Below are 21,425 nucleotides of genomic sequence, written 5' to 3' on the forward strand. Positions count from 1 at the left end.
GCTGGCCAGCAGAGTTTGGGTTGGGAAAACGCCCACATACTCACATCACACACGGAGGAGGGCACCTTCCTGAGACCTGCAGCTCCAGGTCATGGTCACCTGTCCAAGAACCCAGGCGGGGACACCTCGGGGGAGAATTCATTATTATAGAGTCCTTTCTGGGTCCTGTAGAAGGAGTGAGCCGGCAACTCTGACTCCGCGATCAGGGCTGGTTCCTTGCAAGCTTCTCTGCAGGGCTGCGTCTGCCCCCCCAAACAGAGCACCAAACATCTTGTAAGGAGCACAGCTGACGACAGGGGTGGTTGCCCCTAAAGTCGCCTGCCTAGCAGCAAATGCTGGTGTTGCTGTTGTCCTACCCTGGAGAAAGTCACTTCCTACACCCGTCCCCACCGCCCCAAGGGACATAACCAATTATGCTTTATTTGGGGCAACCAGGTGGGAGCAAGGTCTGCAGGAGGGATAGGGAACCAGGGTGACTCCCAGGGAAAAGGGGCACTCGCGGGTGATAACGAAGGGACACCTGGTAAGAGGTCCAAGTATATGTGCGCTCCTGACTTCCCTGCCACCTGTGGATGACTTGCAGCAGAGAGGGGACCTAGATGAAGTACCGGAGAGGCAGGAGCTGGTGCCGCGTGCACTGCTGGAGTAGGGTCTGCAGAGTTGGATTCTAGTCTGCGGCTCTCTCCTTACAGGACCTTGGGGGAATTGTGACACTTCTCCATGTATTATCTGATCTGTAAAATGGGAAAAATAAGACTGATTTTATTTTGCCTGAAGAGAGAGAGAATGTAATGTGAAAATCTTCCAGAAGCCACAGGGTTATGAAAAGGCTGAATTACACAGTGCACTTTTGTTTGCTTCTGGAGGTGCTGGGAAGGCATCCAGGGCTCTTTGCATGCTAGTCAGGAGTTCTACCAGGGCTGCAACCCCAAGCCCTAGCTTGACAGTCTTATCCCACTGTCAGAAAAAGAGAGGCCATGAGAACAGCAGCTCCTCCCCCTGTCCTGAGGCCTCACAATGGCATGTGGGAGCCGGTCCCTGGGGAGATGGAGTGGTTGCTGGCTGGACATCCCAAGGGGTAGACCCCACTCCAGGCCACTCCCATCAGTCAGCTCCGGGAGGCTGGCTCTGCGGGTGACCTCACACACCCTGACAGCTTCAGCTTCCTGGCCTCTCCAGGCTGCTTTCCTCCCAGGGACAATCCAGGTGTGGGGCGGGGGTGGCGTAGCCAGGAAGGGTCCACCGCAAGGGCCCAGAAAGCTGCTTTGTACCCTGCAGATCGACGACAAACAACTTGGGGGTTATTTGTCTGAGCTTCGCCCGGTGACGATTGTGTTCGTGAACCTGATGTTTAAAGAGCAAGACAAAGCAGAGGTCATAGGCACGGCCATCCAGGATGCCTGTGTGCACATCACTTCTGTCCTGAAGGTCTTCCGAGGCCAGATCAATAAAGTCTTCATGTTCGACAAGGTAAACATGAGCTAAGGGATGGGACCTGCCAGCAGTTGAGGTCCATGGCCAAGCTTGTTGGCCAGTGGAGGAGACAGGTGGAAATCTGACCTAGAGGTGTCAGTCTCTGTGCCTGGCACCCGCTGGGCACTGCCCCGGTACTTTGCACAGTGCACTCCTTTCCTTCTCGCGACTGCTCCAAGCAATAGGTGCTGCTGTCGTGGTCCCCATTCTGGAGGCCTGGATCCTGAGACAAGTGGGGACAGGGCTCAGACCTGGGCGGCCTGCCTTCCCGGTCTGCTCCCCAGGCTCAGCTCCCTCTCCCTGCTCCTACGGCTCCAGCCCACTGCGTAAGGTGATTCCCAGGGATTTAGGGCCGAGCTAGGAAGTGCGTCCCTAGGAGCTGGTTCCTGTGGGGCCGCCTGCCACATCAGGGACCCCACCTGCCACCTCAGGGCCCCACCTGCCACATCAGGGACCCCACCTGCCACCTCAGGGCCCCACCTGCCACATCAGGGGCCCCGCTTGCCACCTCAGGGCCACCTGCCACATCAGGGACCCCACCTGCCACATCAGGGCCCACCTGCCACATCAGGGACCCCACCTGCCACATCAGGGCCCACCTGCCACATCAGGGACCCCACCTGCCACATCAGGGCCCACCTGCCACATCAGGGACCCCACTTGCCACATCAGGGGCCCCACCTGCCACATCAGGGACCCCACCTGCCACATCAGGGACCCCACCTGCCACATCAGGGGCCCACCTGCCACATCAGGGACCCCACCTGCCACATCAGGGGCCCCACCTGCCACATCAGGGTCCACCTGCCACATCAGGGCCCCACCTGCCACATCAGGGACCCACCTGCCACATCAGGGCCGCCTGCCACGTCAGCGTTTGCATCTGTGGCTCATCTCCGGCTCTCAAGTGCCTCTCACTGTTCTCAGTCGGGTCTTGGGTCTGTCCTGTGAGGGGCGAGTGACCTGAGAAGTGGTGGTGAGAACTGACTCCCTGGGCCCCTCCTCTGCTGGCTCCTCCAGCAGGCACTCAGTGGCATTTCACAGAGGCTGCAGCCACTGAGCGCCCTCTGCCAGCTCAGCTGGGCGGGGCCATGGACTGTTAGAGCTGCAGGAATTCCAAGGCCCCACTTCACCGTCCGTCCCCTCAGGAGGGCCCAAGAGCCCAGGGTCCCAGAGAGCAGTCTGAGGTCTCTCAGGCCAGGCTCCCAGGGTACGGGGTGACCCCAGCGAGTCACTGGGCATCTCTGAGCCTGGGCTCATTACCTGCTGCTCCTCTTTCGTTGTTGATTGATTGAGTGATTGAGAAGGGTCTGGCCGTGCTGCCCACAGGATGGTCTCCACCGGAGACAGGCAGAGTGCAGAATTCCTAGTTGCCAACCTGGCGCCTTCTGCTCTGTGCCCTCTGACTAACTCAGAGCCCATGGCGTAAGACGTGGGCTACAGGAGAGCAGACAGGAGGGGGTGCCCAAAGGGACGGGCACTAGAGGAAGTCCCACTCAGACACTGGAAGTGGCTCCGGGGCTGGGAGTCCAGTGCCACTGGCCTGGCTGACTCCCCCGCAGGGCTGCTCCTTCCTCTGCGTCTTTGGCTTCCCCGGGGAGAAGGCCCCTGACGAGTTCTCCCACGCCTTGGAGAGTGCTGTGGATATATTCGACTTCTGCTCTCAGGTCCACAAGATCCAGTGAGTGTTGACCCTGACCCACCCGGGGCCCCTGACCCTTTGAAAATATCTGGGGGTGCTGGGAATACAGCCAGTCGGTGGAGTGCTGCCCCGCCTGCACCAGGCCCTGGGTTCAATCCCCAGCACCACACACACAAAAGATATGGGGTGGGGCCCAGGACAGAGAAGGAGGAGGAAAAGAATTCAGGGCCCAGTTCTGGGCCTCGTCCCTCCTGCTCCTCTCCAGGCCACGTGCAGTTGCCCTACACGGATCCCGCCTGGGAGAACCACCGCTGGGTCCCCCTTCACCATCCCCGTCCCAGGCCTCTTTGCTCCTGTCATTCTGGAAGTGCTCATTATCTATCCCTCCCCCACCACGCCAGCACCGTGTCCATCGGCGTTGCCAGTGGGATCGTCTTCTGTGGCATCGTGGGGCACACCGTGAGGCACGAGTACACGGGTGAGCCCCAGCAGCCCGCAGAGCAGCAGGGAGCCCAGCAGGAGCGCTGTCCCTGAGAGCTCTGTGTGGGACCAGGCGCTGGAGGGAGGAGCCGGAGGCCCTACCCATGGAGTGGGGCTTTTGTAATAATGCCCTTGCTCTTGGAGTAGCTCAGGACCCCTTCTTAAAATGATGACCGTCGGCACTTCTGAAAACAACACCACCTTCATGGAAGGGTAGGGACGGGTAGCTGAGATCCCTACTCCCCTTCCTCCCGCGAGGTTCAGCAATCAGGCATCTCAAATGCTGGACACCTGTGTCCAAAGTGACACCATAAGATTTCCTTCAAAGTAGTCCTCGGTGGGCAGTGGAGAGGCGAGGGTGGGGCAGGGTGGGCCGCGGGCATTGTTGACCTGGGCTTGAATGCGAGGTGAAGCTCCCCACCACAGAGTGTGTCAAAGGGCAGACCAGTTCAGAGATCATACGGGATGGGGCAAGGCTTCGTTCTGTAAAACAGAGTGCGTCCTGAAGGGCAGAGCAGGCGGGAGACAGCAGACACAGAGCAAAAAGCAGATTGGTCCCTGGGTGGTGTCCTGGGAAGGCAGGACGGGGGACAATGGGGAAGTGCCTGACTGGTCAGCTTCAGGTCAGCTCCGGCCTAGGGACGAAGGCGGGGAGCCTCAGCGGCTTGCCACTGGGGCTGGCCCATTGGGGAACGAGCGTTTCCTGCTCCTGATTTCCCTCAAGTCCAGACGGCGGCTGGTGGGAGTACAGGGAGCTTTGGCATGGGGGAGTATGTTTTGAGTTTTACTCTGGTTTCTGGGGGCCCAGTGCAAGAGCTTAGTCCAAAACAATGGCCTCCTATAATTTTTATTTGACAAGGTTTATAAAAGGATGACCTGGCTGGGGTGTAACTCAGTAGTACTGAGTTTGCCTGGCACGTGTGAGGCCCTGTCTTTGGTCCCCAGCACCAGAAAAAAACAAAACAAAATACAAGAAAGGAATGTTCATGTTAAAATGAAATATCTAATGCTCATTTAGTAATATTAAATAAGTGCTTACAAGCAGCCAGGCACCACCCAAAGATGTGAGCATATATTAACTGGTTTTTTTTTTTTTGTTTTTTTGGTGCTGGGGATCAAATCCAGGGCCTTGCTTGTGGCAGGCGAGAGCCCTACCACCGAGCTGCGGCCCCGTCCCTGACTCATTAATCTCCACGATCCACCCTCTGAGACAGTCATAGTGTCATCCCGTCTGGTGGACAGGAAGCTGAAGCCCAAGTACCTGTGCGTGGTAGTTAGAGGCACTGCAGGGCGTCCCCGCTCAAGGGTCCCTCTGCCCGTCCTCCATGCACCCTGCTTCCAACCCCGTTGACTTCAGAAGCCACCGACTCAGGTCCACACGGCGCACACGTGGTCTGTGCCTGGTTTAGTTCAATCCCATTGCGTGCTCTTCCCACGGTGGCAGAGGCCAGCTAGAGCCCATGGGGGAGCGGTCAGGCCTGGCACCCAGCTGGCAGAGCCTCCCCGTGTCCCTGGTCCCCCACCCCAGCAGTGTCCTCTGGGCCTCCCAAGTGAGGAATCGCTTCGCTGCTGGCTAAGTGAGGTCCATGTGGGCCATGAGCTTGTAGCTGTTGACTGACTGGATACTAGAAGGCCAAATGCTTGTGTCACTCATGAGTAGCAAGGGAGGTGACAGGTGAATGCCCTTGGGATGACCCTCAAATGACATTCAGTTCAAGGGCTGTTTTTTTTTTTCCCCTGCTCTTTGACTCTCTCCTTCCTGTTGTAGTCATTGGTCAAAAAGTCAACATAGCCGCCAGGATGATGATGTACTACCCGGGAATCGTGACCTGTGACTCTGTCACCTACAACGGCAGCAACCTACCAGCCTACTTTTTTAAAGAGCTTCCAAAGAAAGCGATGAAAGGTGTTGGCGATTCTGGGCCCGTCTATCAGTGCTTGGGCCTGAATGAGAAAGTGTGAGTGTGGGTGGCCTCTCCCAGGGCCAGGACTCTCGGGTCCCTGTTGGATGTCTGGTCTGCCCAGGGCCCCGCTACCAGAGCAGACGCAGCAGACATTCATTGAGCATGCGCAGGACTGTGGGCCTCTATCACCAAGTGGAGCTCCTCTCCCCTCCTGCGGCCCAGGGTCCCTGGATTCAGGGACAGACTCTTGCTGGAGATGGAAAGGGAGACTCCTGGGGACTAGAGCCAGGCGCTCTGGCCCTCATCTTCCCCATCTTAAATCTGACCTCTTTTCTTTCCTTCAGCATGTTTGGGATGGCATACCTCATCTGCAACAGAAATGAGGGCTACCCTTTGCTGGGTAGGTAGTAAGACTTGACTTGAAAAAAAAACTTTTTTTTTTTTTGCAGGGCTGGGGACGAAGCCAAGGCCTTGTGCATGCTAGACAAGCACTCCACCACTGACTGACACCCAGCCCGAAACCACAGGACATCCAGAATAGTGCATCCATAAGAGCCTGCAGCTTATTATCACAAAATGAGAATAGAACCATACTCCAAGCCAAGAAAGAGACAAGTAGCAATACTCCAGGAACACTCACATACGCTCTCCCACTTCCTTCCCCACGGACTTCTAACACCCAGGATTACTTATACCTATTTAAAAATGTTACATAAGCCTAGTGTGTTGGCGTGTGCCTGGGCTCCCAGTTTCTTGGGAGGCTGAGGCAAGAGGATGGGAGGATGGCTTGAGTCCAGGTGTGCAGGGCCAGCCTGGACAACACAGCAAGAACCTGTGTCTTTTAAAATATATATAAAAATAAATAAATAAAGCATTATAAATATATATAGATAGATAGATATAGATATAGATAGATAGATGAGCCAGATGTGGTTTTTATCTATAATCCCAGCAACTAGGGAGGCTGAGGCAGGAGGATTGCAAGTTTGAGGCCAGTCTTGGCAAGTTAGTGAGGTCCTTAGCAACTTAACGAGACCCTATCTCAAAATAAAAAAAAAATAAAAAGAGCTAGGAATGATCTCAGTGGTAGAGCACCCCTCGGTTCCATCCTCAGAACCACACACACACACACACACACACACACACAGCCATACGGTGTGCAGAGTGGTTCTTGCTAATCTATATCCAGATACTTACATTACCAAGTAAAGCACACAGCTGCTTTTCCTAAAATGTCTATGCTTGGATTAATGGTCCTGGTTTTCCACAGATACTGGATAATATCTGAGTCTTTATCCATGAATTACAGATGGTTCCTCCACAATCTTATGTCCCACAAAGAAGTGATAGTTGGCCCTTAGTCCCCAAGTATTTCTTCTGTTTGTCTTGATTGGTGCTGGGGACTGAACCCAGGGGCACTTACCCACTGACCTGCATCTCCAGGCTTTTTTTTTTGAGAGAGAATTTTTAATATTTATTTATTAGTTTTTGGCGGACACAACATCTTTGTTGGTATGTGGTGCTGAGGATGGAACCCGGGCCGCACGCATGCCAGGCGAGCGCGCTACCGCTTGAGCCACATCCCCAGCCCCATCTCCAGGCTTTTAAATTTTTTATTTAGAGACAGGGTCTTGCTACGTAGCTTAGGACCTCACAAACATCGTCCTGCGTTAGCCTCCCAAGCTGCCGGGATTAAGGTGCTCCCCGGCACCCATCTTGTCCCTCAGTCTCTTGACAGAAATGCTCCATGTTTTGAAATCATGGTACTTTTGCCTCTCTCCTACCACCCAAGTTTCAAGGGCTGTGAGCTGAGCTTGTATTTAAAAACACAAGAAAAATAACAGTGACTGGGTTGGAACCCAACGTGATTTTTATTTTGCTCTTTTTTCCTTCTCCTGAGTGTCCCATATTTTCCACAGTGAGCAAGTGTTTTATAATCAGGAAAAAAATTTTTTACTTTTAAAAATAATTTAGGTTGCCCTTATGGTAATAATAACGTATATGATTTCTGGAGGTGAATTGGACTTTCTTAACCCTAATAACGCTTCTTAGCAGCCCTGAGACAATGTGGTTTGCATTTATGAGGGAAGATTTCCTTCATCACAGAACTGGAAATAAAACTGTTTTCTCTATATTTGTTCAGTATTAGAGCTCTAATCTCAATAAATCTATAGTTTACTACTAGTGTGATGTAGAAAGAAAAAGCAAGCTTTAGTATTAATAGACTTGGTTTAATTCCATTTAGTATGAGCAAATTAAATGGAATTATAATTAGTTTAAAATAATACTTTTACTGGGGGCTGGCTTGTAGCTCAGTTTCAAAGCTCTTGCCTAGCGTGCAAGAGGCTCTGGGGTTCCATCCCCAGCACAGGAAAAAAAAAATCAACTTTCTTTTACAACTGTGGTACTAAAATACAACTGCAAAATCACCTTGTTAACTGGAAAATTCTCGAGAAAGATTTTAAAAAGTTTTCAGGGCCTCAGTAAAGTCTGAACCATGCCATGTAAATTCCTAGGATAGTCTTAGAAGGGGTGTCCCTCTGTGCTTTTTTAAATATCTGGACTTCTTTGTGTTGCTGATTTTGCTCCTCTTTTTTAAAAAAAATAAATAAAAACAATAGGGCGTGATAAAGAGATCAGATACTTTATGCGTACCATGAAGGAATTCTTGATGTCTAACTGCAGCCGAATCCTAATGTACGAAGGATTATTTGGATATGGAAAAAGCCAGATACTTATGGAAATTGAGTACCTGGCTCAAGGTGAGAACCACAGGTGAGTCCTGGGAATTCTCTCTCCTTGTCAGAGGTCCTGCCCCTTAGAGCAGCTCCATTTACTTGGCATTTCTGTAGTTTTGGGGAGATATGACCCTGCACCAAATAGATGATGATGAGTATTTTGGGGTGATATGACCCTGTGCCAAATTTGATGATGAATTAACAAGATTAATTCTTTTTGTTTTGGTGGTGCTGAGAATTTTACCCAGGGCTTCATGCATGCTAGGGAAGTGCTCTACCACCCAGCCACATCCCCAGCCCTGATAAATATTTTGAACTAAGGAAAAGAGCAACTTTCTGGTCTGGTTGCTGGAAATCCTGATTTGAAGCCAGGTGGGGCTTGGGTATTTTAAACTTCCTAAATAATCCAACATGCCCACAGGTTGAGGACCACTAGCATAGACATTGTGATCAAGGCTAGATTTCGCCAGCAGAACACACACAAGTTTGTCACCCTGTGAGTGGAACAGTGACCGTCCTGGGGACTTGCTCTGGAAGGCGAAGCTGACATAAATACCTTACACTGTTCCTCTATCCTCATGTGTCGGGTGTGGAAGGCCCTTTCTGGGACAGTCTGCCTGGCCCCTTGCAGAAGTGACAGTAATGATGGCCACAAGGATGACTATGGTGTCTCACACAGCTTTTCCCTCTAAGGGGTGAAGGGGAAACTACTTGCTGACCCCTGTCTTTCTATCACTCCTCAATGTCAGGCCTGAGAAAAGCCCGTTTCAAAACGCTGCCCTCTGCCAGGGCTGACCCACAGCAGGGGGGAGGCGTTCCTTCACGTGGGCACTTACCAAGTCCCACAGGGTCCGGGACCACTGAGGGCTGTGCAGGTCACCAGAGAACCACAGACGGGGTGGCTGGACAACAGGGAAGCCGGTCTCACAGTTCTGGGGGCCCAGCCAAGGGTCCAGGCAGCAGCTGAGCTGCTCCCTCCCGGGTCGAGGAAGAAGACCTCTCCCAGGCCTCTCTCCTGGCTTCTGGCAGCTTGCCGCCCCGTCTGATGCTATTTGGCTTGTGGAAGCGTTACCCAGACATCTGCCTCGGTCTGCACTGGCAGCCTCCCTGTAGTCTCTGTATCCAAATTTCCCCTTTTCATAAGGACACCAGACAAGGAGGTTTGGGGACCCAGCCATCTCTAATAAGGTCTCATCTTAACTAATCCCTCTCTAACCTTCCTGTTCTCAAATGAGAGATCCCTGGGGCCATGACTTCAGCACAAGGACTTGGGGGGACGGGTCAGTGATCCCGAGCAATACCTGATCCCTGCCCTCAGGGAGAAGGGAATGTGACGCAGCCTTGGGCAGCAAGGAGGGTCTCCAGGAGCAGCCTGAGAGGACTAACAGATGAACAGCCAAGAGGGGCCACGTGGGGCCACCAGCAACACCAGGGACACTCAGGATGCACGGATGACCTCAGCAAAGGTGGCGGGCGAGGATGCATCCGCTTGCTGGCAGTGAAGGGAGGTCACTAGGCAGGGAGCAGGGCTGACAGTGAGACCTCGGGAAGTCTCCCGTCACAGAAGGGAGCGTGGACGCAGGCCTTTAGGCAGTGGGAACCATGAACAGCTCCGGGTCGGCGTGATCCGGTGGGGTCGGCTGCCCCTCCCAGGACTGGGCTCAGGCCAGGGCCCTGTGCCGAGATAAGCTCCTCCACGGAGCAACACCTTCAGCCCAGTGGGCAACCAGCCAGCTCCCTCAGGCTCCTGTGGGGCACCTCTGTCAGATCCATGGGGCAGGGGCAGGGACAGCCGGGCCAGGTGGCGGGAGCTGGGTGCACAGTGGAAGAGGAACGTCGGCAGCAGAAAGCAGCCGCTGCCACGGAGCTTGGAGAGTCTGTCTGTCGCTGCTGAACCAGAGGAGTCAGAGCTCCTCGTCACTTCGGTGTTTCTGAAAACTGTAAGCCAAACTCTCTTCTGACTCTTGGTTTCTCATGAACAGAACCATTGCTATCGCGTTGACTAAGATCAGCTTCCATCAGAACTTTTACACCATCCAGATACTCATGGCCAACGTGCTGGGTCTGGACACTTGCAGACACTACAAGGAGCGGCAGACCAACCTTCAAAGCAGAGTCAGGAGGCTGCTGGACGAGAAGTTCCACTGTCTCCTCAACGACATCTTCCACGTCCAGGTACCTGCTAGGACTGGGCTCTGCAGGGAAGGGCCACAGGGCAAGCACAGCCACTCCTTGAGGCTTCATGATTGACATCTCCTTGGCTTTATTACCCTTGTCTCGCTAGAGCACCAGGTGGTGAAGAAGTAGCTCCCAATCCTTCCTGAAAGTCCACCATGCTCTTGTCTTAACAGTACCAAGGTCTTGAGGTCTGAAGCCAGGGCTTTGCACACACTATGTATGCACAGCTCTACCGCGAGCTACAGCCCAGCCCCTACATCCACCTTCAGAAGACTTTCTGGGGGTATCTGGAAATACCACACTCAAGAAGTCCCAAACGGCCCCCGGTTTTGTTGGTTGGTTTGTGTGTGGTACTGGAACTTGAACCCAGGGGTGCTCTGCCACAAAGCTACCTCACTGGCCTCTTTTAAAATCTCTACATTTTATTTTGAGACAGGGTCTCACCAAGTTGCCCAGGTTGGCCTTGAACTCCTGATCGTCCTGCCTCAGCCTCCTGAGTAGCTGGGATCACAGGTGTGTGCCAGTGCGCCTGGCTCATGGCCACCTGTTGGCCACCTGTTGGGTGTTTTTCTTTCCTCTCCAGCCTGAGCACAGGGTCACTTTCTCCCACAACTGACTGCCCATGCAAACACTGGGTGTGTTCTGTTCTTCCCTTGGCTCAAGGACAGGCAATCAGGGCTGAAAAGACAAGACGATCCAAGGAGGATCTCCCTCGAGGCACAGGCAGCTCAGTGGTTCGCCCAGGGTCACACAGCTGGAAGTTCCTTCACTGTTTCCTGCACTCAGTGTTCTCATAATTTTTCATACAGTTCCCTATTTCTCGGGAGATTTCCAAGATGAGCACTTTGAAAAAGCAGAAGCAGTTGGAAGCACTGTTCATGAAGATCTTGGAACAGGTAAGAGCACCTGTGTGTCAGCCACTGGCCACCTGCCCAAGGGGCTCTGGCTCCAGGAAACATTTGGAAGTACGCTAAAGCTGGACCCAAAGTGCTTCCCTCTCTTCCAGTCTTCCAGCCTTGAGCTCAGCATCAATTCAGAATTTAAATAGACTCAGGAGTCCCTCAAGCCCACTCCTGGGGCTCGCCTCTCCTGCTGCCTGACTTCCTTCCGTCCCATCATCATCATACCCGGGTTTGCCCAAATAAGAGTCCACTGGTCGTAACTGATATGAATTGTAAGCTGTTGAAATTCAGATTAATGCAGAGTTATTGAAAAGACAAAGATTCGGCTTGGTTCTTTCCCTTCACCGTAACGGACCATCAGACTCCACGGAGACGCCGCCTGCCGCAGAGCACAAAGCCCTGACGTCCTGCAGCATTTTTCTTTCTCTTTTGTCACCTTGTCCAGACAGTGAAGGAGGAAAGAATCATTTTCATCATCGATGAGGCTCAGTTTGTGGACGTGGCCTCCTGGACCTTCATGGAGAAGCTCATCCGGACGGTCCCCATCTTTATCATCATGTCCCTGTCACCCTTCGTGGGCCTTCCCTGTGCGGCAGCCAGTGCCATCATGAAGAACAGGAACACCACCTACATCACCCTGGGGCCCATGCAGCCCAACGACATCCGCAACAAGGTCTGCCTGGACCTCAACGTGTGCAGCATCCCCAAAGAGCTGGAGACGTAAGTCACGCTTTCCGCTGCCGCAGGTCACCAGACGCTCCAGGATGTGTCTGCAGATGCCTGTCCAGTGTTTTTCTGGCCCTGCCTCTAGAGGGGCCGCATTCTGTGCCTGGTGGGGCTCCACACCCCGCTCAGCGGGTGTTTCCCCTGCACCAAGCTGGACTTGGGTCTACCTGCTGTGGACTACCCATGATAACAGTCACTAGGAGCACAGTCACAGAAGGTGGTGGGAAAGGCAGGCTGCGGCCGGCAGGTGTGTGGTCTGTCTGTGGCAGCTGTCCAGGCTGACTCTCTGAGCTGCTCAGGGTGCCTCCACTGGGGCCTTGAGATGAGCCCCCTAACAACATGCACTAGTTCTCTCTCTCAGGATGGATCCCAGGGTCTCGAGTACGCCCGCCAAGCACTCCAACACTGAGCTGCATCCCGGCTCTTTCTATTTCATTTAGAGACGGTCTCGCTAAGCTGCTTCTCTCTGTCCAGTAGCTGGAATTGCAGGCAGGTGCTGTCCCACCCAGACAACAGCGTCTCTCCTGGGCTGGCTGCTGACAACCCTCCTATTTATTCTCTGCTTTTGTTCTTTCTAACGATGTTGCCTTGCTCCTGGAAGGAAGATGGCTTGGACAAGGGGTCATTTAAAATAACTCCAACCCTATCCTGAAACAAAAAGAAAAGGGCTGGGGATGCAGCTCAGGTGATAGAGCACCCTAAGGTTCAGTCCCCAGCGCTCAAAATAGAATAACTCCGGTCAGGCATTGGAGTCTCTCTCCCCCTCCCCGCTCTCTGTCTACATATCTGCATTTTCCTTTTGATCCAGCAATCCCAGTTCTAGGAGACTATCTCAAAGATGTGTTGACACAAATATGAAGTAACATATGTACAAAGTTTCTATCAAACTCTATTTGTATTAATACGAGAGTGGAAGCTATCCAATGTCCATCTCCAAGGGGAGCTAAGTCCAATACACTAGGATGCATGAATCCCGGAGGACTGTAGGGCAGTAAACAGAAGTGAGGGAGACCTGTGATCAGCAGGGAGGAGCAGGATGCATGGTTGGTGCTATGCCTTTATTCAGAAAAGTGGAATAGGTGTGTGTGTGTATGTGTGTGTGTGTGTGAGTGTGTGTGTGTGTGTGTGTGTACACCCATGCACACTTTTGTTTATGTATTTTAGAAAAAGTATTGGAAGGATAAACCAAAAATGCATCCAATTGTTACCTGTGTCTAAGGAAGAGAAGCAAGACTGAGGATGTACCTTTTATTTAGTTTTAACTTTGGGGAGATAAAAATGTTTTATGTAATTTAAAAAGAGAAAGAAAGAGAACGAGCCGAAAGCAACCCCTGAAACTCGAGAGCAAACTGGAGCACATGGAGAATGGGAAGGGGGTCGTCTCGAGGGACGGCAGGCGCTCTGCAGTGTGAGCCGCCGCCTTGTCTTGACAGCAGGTACCTGGTGGAGGGCAGCTGCGGGATCCCCTACTACTGCGAGGAGCTGCTGAAGAACCTGGACCGCCACCAGGTGCTCGTTTTCCAGCAGATGGAGCCTGAGGAGAAGACCAAGGTGACCTGGAACAACCTGTTCAGTAAGTCTCGCGGACTCTTTCTCTTGTTTCAGTACTGGGTTGAGCCCGGGGTGCTCGGCCACTGAGCGACATCTCCAGCCCCTTTGCTTTTTGTTTTGAGGCAGGGTCTCACTAAGTTGCCCAGGCTGCCTCAGCTCACCATCTCTGCCTCGGGCTCCTGAGTTGCTGGCGTGACAGGCGTGCACCACAACGCCGGGCACTCAGTCGTCCTCTGTCACTGTCCTTACGTGGAGAAAGTGTTGAGAATGGGCCTTCCACAGGCTGCTTCCTGCAGGGTCAGAGGGCTTGAGGGGGGAGGAAACCTTGGATCTGACACCCAAACTGTAAGAGGACAGAGAGGCCAGACCCCTGAACTAGCTAGCGCACACCTGGGACAGCCGGGACAGCCACCAGGGTCAGACCTGAAGAGCTCGGCGGTGCCCGGGTGAAGTGCTAGCTCAGGGAGGCTGCGCACAGGGCCTGCAGCGAGGGATGGCATGACCCAGGCCAGCGGGAAACTCTGGAAAACAACCTCCTTGCCCAGAGGAGGAGGGGCCAGAGAGCGGGCTGAGTATACAGTTTGGAGAGGGGCCTGAAGCTCCTCTCGCTTTGAGGCTTTTATGAGAGGAGTTTCTGAGCTGCCGGATTCTGCAGCTCCCAGTCTGGCAGGTGTGAGGCAGAAGAAACCCAGGAGCTCTCCGCCACGAAGTTCCCTGGGTCCCCAGGTCCCCAGCTGGTCTGCTCCCCCTCTTCCTGGGTGTCTTCTTGTGTTTGAGTTGTATGTGGCAGGAGAAGAGGGAGAGAGCTCGCCTCTCTGTCTCCCTGGAAGGGGATCTTTCATCTTTGTGACTCTCCATGAGCGATGGTGATTTGACGGCCTGAACCACTCGGTCACCACTCAGTCTGCAGGGTCAGAGTCTTCCTCTGGGGCTGAATTTAGTGGCACATAACAATAAATGCTGTTGAAGATGTAGGGGAACACAGGAGCTCTTACACACTGCTGGTGGGAGTGTAAACTGGTACAGCCACTACGGAAATCAGGATAAATATTTCTCAAAAATCTAAAATTAGGACTACCATATGATCCCGGGTCGTTCCCCAAAGGGATTGAGGTCAGCATACTCCAAAGACACCTGCACCCATGTTTATCATGGCACAAATCACAGTAGCCAAGTCGTGAAATCAGACTAGGTGTCTGTCACTGATGGAGAGAATGTGGCAGATACATACACTGGAGTATCACAGAGGACAATCGTCATTTGCAGGAAAATGGATAGGACTGGAGAGAAGCAATCTCTGAGTAAGTCAGTGCAACTTACCAGATAGAAGAACCCGTGTCCTGTGCTCCCTCTGTGTGGAGTGGGGGAAGGGGAGCGGCGAGAGAGTAAGAGGGAGACATTATAGAGAAGAGGAGAGGACGGGGAGAGAGGACGAGAATGATCAAAGTATGAGATGGGCACGCACGAACACACCGCAGTGAATCCCGGCATCCTGTATGATTAACATGCACTAATAAAAGTTTAAAAGATTAAATGAGTCAAATGTTTCCCCCCTTTAAAACTTCTCAGCGTCTTCTGTGAGACCAGGGAGCTTGTGTTTTGGGAACACTTGAGGAGTTGACCTTTCATCTCTAACCCAAGGACATCCCGGTGGAGCGTCCAGGGAGCCTCGTAAGCCACGAGATTCCATGAGAAGCAGGGATCACGGCACTCTGAACTCTGACGCTTGCTCCTGATACGGAGGAGGGAATAAATGCATGCGAGTGGATCTCGGGGACAGACAGAGAGAAGGCCTGTTGCTGGGAGGTTCCAGGAACGAGAAGAGCCAGTGGGGAAGAGAGGGGACGAGCTGGAGAAGTCCACAAGGAGCAGGGATGGCGGGCGCCAGCACATCGTGATTGCGCCAAGTGCCCTGAAGTGTACCCTTTGAAGATGGTTAGTTGTAGGTTCCGTGAATTTCACTTCAGTTAAAAATCTGAAATGAATACATGATCCGAGACTGGATCTCTTTTTGGAAGAAAAAGAGATGTTAAAAGACACTGTGGGGTTAGTTGACAAACTGGCAGGTGGACAGAGGATTGCAGGTCCATGTCACCTTTTCCAAAGGCTATAAGTGTACTGAGTTCTGTAAAGGTGTCGCTGTTCTCAGGAAATACGGAGTGAGGTGTCTGGGAGCAGAGGGCGCGGGCTGTGCAGCATGTGTTCACACCTTCCCGAAGCACCTCTCTGTGCAGGAACCCAGTGCGGAGCAGGTGGCCCTGAGTACAAGGCGCCCAGCGCTCGCTCTCTCCTCCCGTTTACAGGACCGAGTCACACCATGAGGCGTCCTGTTAACTTGTTAGCTATGGTCTGTCTGTTCCCACGTGAGGCAGGAGCCTTGTAAACTCCAGAGTCCCCAATCCTGGAAGGGTGCCTTGTGCCTGGAGGCTCCCTGGGTAACCGTGGATGGAGCGAGGCAGAGCGCTGCTGCTTTAGCAGTGGGTCCCCGGGGAGAGTATGAGCAGCCCAGGGCAGCACGCCTGCTGTCCCCTTCGCCTCTTCTCAGGTGCTCCCCTCCCTGGGCTTCCCCATCACACCCTCCTCCTGGGCCCCTCCCCTCTCCTGGGCAAACCCTCCTGTGGGGTCCCGGGCTTCACCCTCACTCCTGCTTTCTCCCCCCCAACACGTTTCCATTTATTCACATTTTGCTGGATTTGATGTGCCCGTGCGCGTGCGTGCGTGCGTGCGTGCGTGCGTGTGTGTGCGCGCGTGTGATCTCCAGCCCTAATCTCACTCTTAATCCCAGGTGCTGTATATTGCCAGGTGTGCGTTGGCTCTCCCAGGGACCCCCCCGGGGTAACACTTGTAAACTTAACGCACTGTCCTTTCGCCACCCCGTTTCCCAGCTGAGTTAATGGCACTGGGCTCAGCATTTGCTTTCCAGTGACTCTACCCCCACTTACCTACTCCTATCCACCATCACTCTTCTGCTTGCCTTTTTTTTTTTTTTTTTTTTTTTGCCTTTTTTCGGGGGAGGGGAGGGCACTGGGGATTGAATCCAGGGATACTTTACCACTGAGCCACATCCTCAGCCTTTTTTTATTCTTCTGTTTTGAAACAGGCTCTCATTCAGTTGCTGAGAGTCTAGCTAAATTGCTGAGGCTGGCCTCAAGTCTGTGATCCTCCTGCCTCAGCCTCTCAGGTTGCTGGGAATACAAGTGTGCTCCTCAGTACCTGGCTTAGTCTTTGCTCTTCAGTTCTTAGTCACTCTTCCTGGTGTGACCACTTGCCTATGTGTCCCGTAGCTCTTAAGCACCTCAAGGGCTGCGCACATGCAGCATTCATGTTTAGCCCTTGCAGGAGACGATGCATTTGAAGTCCACATGCACACTGAAGAGTCAGATGGTCTGCCACTTGCTGTTTCTGCCACTCACGGGGCCCTCTTTCACGACCTGGTTGTCTTGCTGTGGGCGTGGGACTCACCTCTGCAGGAGATGCGGCCTGGGCCTTGCACTGGTGTCTTCCCTCCCCACCACAGTGTCTCCAATCTGCCAAGTGTGGGAGAACCACGGGGAGGAGCAGGCGGTGCACGTTGGGGTACCCCGAGACCCAGTTACTCGGCAAGGTCACTTTCCAGACCTCACTGTTTTAAATCTCTGGCTGCAGTCATGCCCCAGTCAGAGCTGGGTCTCCCTCAGGGTGTGCCTGTGTCTGAGCGTGGGACTGCAAGTGTGCATACTAATGTAGGTCACTGTGTGTGCTGGGAGGGATCCTAAGTCCCCAAGAACTCCATTCTTACCAAACTGTGCATACTAGGGAAGACACCAATATCGGTGCCATTTATTGTTCTGGGGTGGGAGTTGTCGGGGGAGAACAAAACCATTTTGATTAAATTTCAATTTTCATAAATCAGTTTTTTTAAAACCAGGTATCCCAGAATATCTGGTGAGGCGGTGCTCCTCTCTTCCTGCTCTTTCTCACACAAGATCCACCTCAGAGCTTATGGGAAAGCCAGACTTTACAGACAGGATATTAACTCTTGGCTTCCTTCCCTTCTCATCTCCCCACAGAGAATTTCGTCAAGCCAACGGAGGAATTAAAAGGGTTTTCTCTTAGAAATGAGGAGGGAAATGAAGAAGTCTGTAACCTGGTCAGTGGTGTCAGACTGAAAAACCTGTCGCTCCCCGCGTCACTGAAAGGTAAGGGGCATTCCATCTGGTGCCGGCTCTCTCCCGGTTCCACCTCCGCTTCCCCTGGGATCCCCCCTGCCCCAGGAGGGAGGGGCCAGGGCTCTTGGCCTGTCTGTCCTGCGTTGCCCTGGCCTGTCTGTCCTGTGTCGCCCTGGCAGGCTGGTTCTTCTACTTCCGATTAGGAGCCTCCCTCCCGTGATGTGTTGCGAGTGTGGTTTGCACAGGTTTGTTCAACTGCACAAGAGAATGAGGTACAGCACATTTTCAGTTAAACAGAAACCAAATATAAGAGGGAAAAGTCTAGCATTGAGACACTTCTGCCATCTACTTTTGTGAGAAAGGAATGACAAGGCACTGGATGTCACAGGGGTATTATTAATTATGCTTGGAAGAAAAATGGCTTTCAAGAAATGTTCTAGTTTGCACTCAGCCCCAATGCATGCCATCCAGAGTGACTTCAGACCTTGGAACTCTGTCTTCAGTTGGTGCAATTTGTGTGTCCTTCACTACTGCGTCTCCTGCTGTGGGAAGGAGGACTGGCTCGGCTTCTAGTGTGTTCTGGGAATAGTTGAGGAGTTGACCTTTCATCTCTAACCCAAGGACATCCCGGTGGAGCGTCCAGGGAGCGTCCAGGGAGCCTCGTAAGCCACGAGATTCCATGAGAAGCAGGGATCACGGCACTCTGAACTCTGACACTTGCTCCTGATACAGAGGAGGGAATAAATGCATGCGAATGGATCTCGGGGACAGACAGAGAGAAGGCCTGTTGCTGGGAGGTTCCAGGAACGAGAAGAGCCAGTGGGGAAGAGAGGGGACGAGCTGGAGAAGTCCACAAGGAGCAGGGATGGCGGGCGCCAGCCGTGGCCTGCGTGACCCCTGCTGTCTGTACACATCCCTGTCCCACTTTGACCCAAAGTCAGAGCCCTGGAGGCAGCCTCACTCTGCGCCTGTGTGTCTTCAGAGCTGCAGCTGCATTTTCTCTTTTAAATTTGTCCTAGTTGCAGGTGGACAAATGCCTTTATTTCATTTATTCATTTTCACGTGGTGCTGAGGATGGAACCCAGGGCCCCACATGTGCGAGGCGAGCCCTCAGCTGCTGAGCCCCAGCCCAGCCCTGCAGTGTGTCTTCCTGCACAGGAGCGAGCTGCGAACCAGACTTAGCTTAGCTGGGTGTCTGCAAGAGGAGCTGTAGAGCAGGACAGGGCCTGTCCAGGATGTGGGTAGTAGATGGGTAACTAGTGTTCTTCTGTGTGTGGCTTTCCCCTGCAGAAATCTCTCTGGTCCAGCTGGACAGCATGAGCCTCTTCCACCAGATGTTGGTGAGGTGCGCTGCCATCATTGGCCTGACCTTCACCACGGAGCTGCTGTTTGAGGTTCTCCCTTGCTGGAACATGAAGATGATGATCAAGGCCCTGGCCACCCTCGTGGAGCTGAACGTTTTTTACTGCTTCCGGAATGGCAAGGATCTTCGACTGGCCCTGAAGCAAAATGCCACCTCATTTGAGGTTCACCATCGCTCCTCGTCTCTGAGACCCAGCGAGGAGATGGGTGAGTCACACCTGAAGTGACCCATATTTCCCCTTGGCCAAAGGCGCCTAGACTCACGGGCTGATCTGTGCTGTGTAGCGGGCTTATCTCTTGCCCACTGCCTGGCTGGCAAGCCCTTCCTGTTCCCTCCAGCTCACAGCGAGGAGGAGGAGCTCCGAGAACTGGAGGGCGAGGTGATTGAGTGCCACATCATTCGGTTCTCCCGGCCTATAATGCAGAAGACAGCCTACGAGCTCTGGCTCAAGGACCAGAAGAAGGCCTTGCATTTGAAGTGTGCCCGCTTTTTAGAGGAGAATGCCCACAGGTGCGACCACTGCAGAAGTGGGGACTTCATCCCGTATCACCACTTCATGGTGGACATCCGCCTCAACACCTTGGACATGGACACCATTAAGAAGATGACTAAGCCTCGCGAAATCCAAGGTAAACCTCCTTCATTCCTAATGAACCCCGCTATTCCTGGGAACTCTGGAGACTTAAGATCTAGAAGCAGTGGATCTGGACCCCAGGGACTTGGCTTGGGCACAGGGAGGCTGAGACCTCAGCAGCCTGTGGGGAAGGAGAAGGTGGGGACTGTCCACACAGCTCTGTCTAGCAGCACCCGCCTCACTGTGAGATGGTCAGGGCCCAGGTTTGGGGATCCGGGTTCTGGCCTGACCAGAGCCTAAACTAAAATGCCTGTGTTAGTTCACAGCAATGGCTGGGATCCAAGGGGGCTGGCATGGTCTAACTTGATGCAGCTAGAGCGCAGTTGTGGCTTTGTTGATCTAGTGTGAAACGATTCCCAGTGGAAAGGAATAGGAGCGGGAGAGAATCAGGCAGGGAGGAGCAGGCAGGGCTCCAGAGAGGTGTGCTTGGTCTTAAGGCAGGGTTTCCAGACCACAGCAAAGCAAAGGTAGAGAAGCCACACACCTGCAACAGAGCTGGGGAAACAGCAGAGGGCTCAGGGGCGCGAGGAACTAAAGGACTAAGGACTCAGTTCCCACAGGCACGACGCCCAGCAGGGTCACGGCAGCAGCAGCAAAGCCAGCCGGGAAAGGCCCAGCTCACGGGCCCTGGCGGGAGGGCCTTGGTCGGTGCGTATGGCTGGGTCCAGTGGGAAAGCAGGGCTATACGGAGAGGGTGCTTTATTATGAGGATATCAAACCCCGGGAAGAACTGCAGCAGGTTCAAAATAAATATTCATTCCCATTCACTTTCTATGTTTGCATGTATTCTCACTGGATCAAACTTCAAAGTGGGGGGTTATTTTCCCTTTATGGACAATGAAATTGAGGCTCTGGAAGCTTCAGTAATTTAACACAGAAAAAAGTGAGGGATGTTATTTAGTCTCCTCTTCATCTGATTGCTCCCCCTATCCCAGCTTCCCACGGTGAGGGGTTGGGCTTTTAGGGTCATGCTGTACCAGAGATTGCAAGAGGCTCTGCAGCGTCAGGTCCATCACTTTTTTAAAAAGAATTCTTTTGTATATATTTTTCTTTGTTGGTGGACTTTTATTTTATTCATTTATTTATATATGATGCTGAGAATCATTAATGTTCTGAGCCCCTGGGGCCAGGGCACAGAGCAGACTTCAGCAGGAGGACGTCAAGGGAACTCGAGTGTGGCTGAGTCCAGAGTCCCTCGGTAGCATTTGTTAAAATTCTCCTCAGATGCTGTATTTTTCCAAGGCCATCGATGCCTTTTTAATTATTGTTATAAAGGTGGTATTATGTGACGTGATGTTGACGCTGACATTTGAACCAAGACACAAAGACACAATGAATGCTGAGATCCAAGTTGGGGTCAGAGGTGGATGTGCAGAAACTGTCGAGGAAATAGCAGTCTGTCGAGGATAAGGAAGAGCGTCTCTGGGGAGAGGTGGGGTCCTCTGCACCTCCAGCTGCCTGTCTCTCCACCCACCGCCCAGCACAGAATTTGGGCCGCCTGCCCACCCAGGAAGGCTAAAGCGAGGGACCTGGGCTGCGCTGGGATCAAGCTGCCCGCCCAGAGTGTGGAAAAGATGTGTAGGGTTTCCCAAAGATCAGACGTGACCTGGCTTGGAGAAGAAGGCAGCCTGGGGAGGCTTGGACGCGTGAGAAGACCCCCACAGAGGTCTGGGGCAGGGGGCAGGC

General features: G+C 53.1%; 1 protein-coding gene across 2 annotated transcripts in view; it reads left to right on the forward strand.

Moving 5' to 3' along the window:
- Positions 1-21,425, forward strand: part of Adcy10 (adenylate cyclase 10) — a 55,321-nt gene that overhangs the window by 9,059 nt on the left and 24,837 nt on the right. Inside the window, exons 8-20 of one of the 2 annotated variants that reach the window (XM_077802541.1) lie at positions 1,279-1,470; positions 3,036-3,154; positions 3,517-3,593; positions 5,364-5,553; positions 5,844-5,899; positions 8,121-8,274; positions 10,220-10,412; positions 11,225-11,311; positions 11,763-12,037; positions 13,480-13,616; positions 17,644-17,772; positions 19,033-19,311; positions 19,444-19,734. In XM_077802541.1, coding sequence (XP_077658667.1) covers positions 1,279-1,470; positions 3,036-3,154; positions 3,517-3,593; positions 5,364-5,553; positions 5,844-5,899; positions 8,121-8,274; positions 10,220-10,412; positions 11,225-11,311; positions 11,763-12,037; positions 13,480-13,616; positions 17,644-17,772; positions 19,033-19,311; positions 19,444-19,734 — 2,179 coding nt within the window. The remainder of the gene's footprint in view (positions 1-1,278; positions 1,471-3,035; positions 3,155-3,516; positions 3,594-5,363; positions 5,554-5,843; positions 5,900-8,120; positions 8,275-10,219; positions 10,413-11,224; positions 11,312-11,762; positions 12,038-13,479; positions 13,617-17,643; positions 17,773-19,032; positions 19,312-19,443; positions 19,735-21,425) is intronic. The other variant, XM_077802542.1, reaches the window with a different exon arrangement.

Source organism: Urocitellus parryii, chromosome 9 (genome assembly GCF_045843805.1).
Source record: "Urocitellus parryii isolate mUroPar1 chromosome 9, mUroPar1.hap1, whole genome shotgun sequence".
Classification (NCBI taxonomy): domain Eukaryota; kingdom Metazoa; phylum Chordata; class Mammalia; order Rodentia; family Sciuridae; genus Urocitellus; species Urocitellus parryii.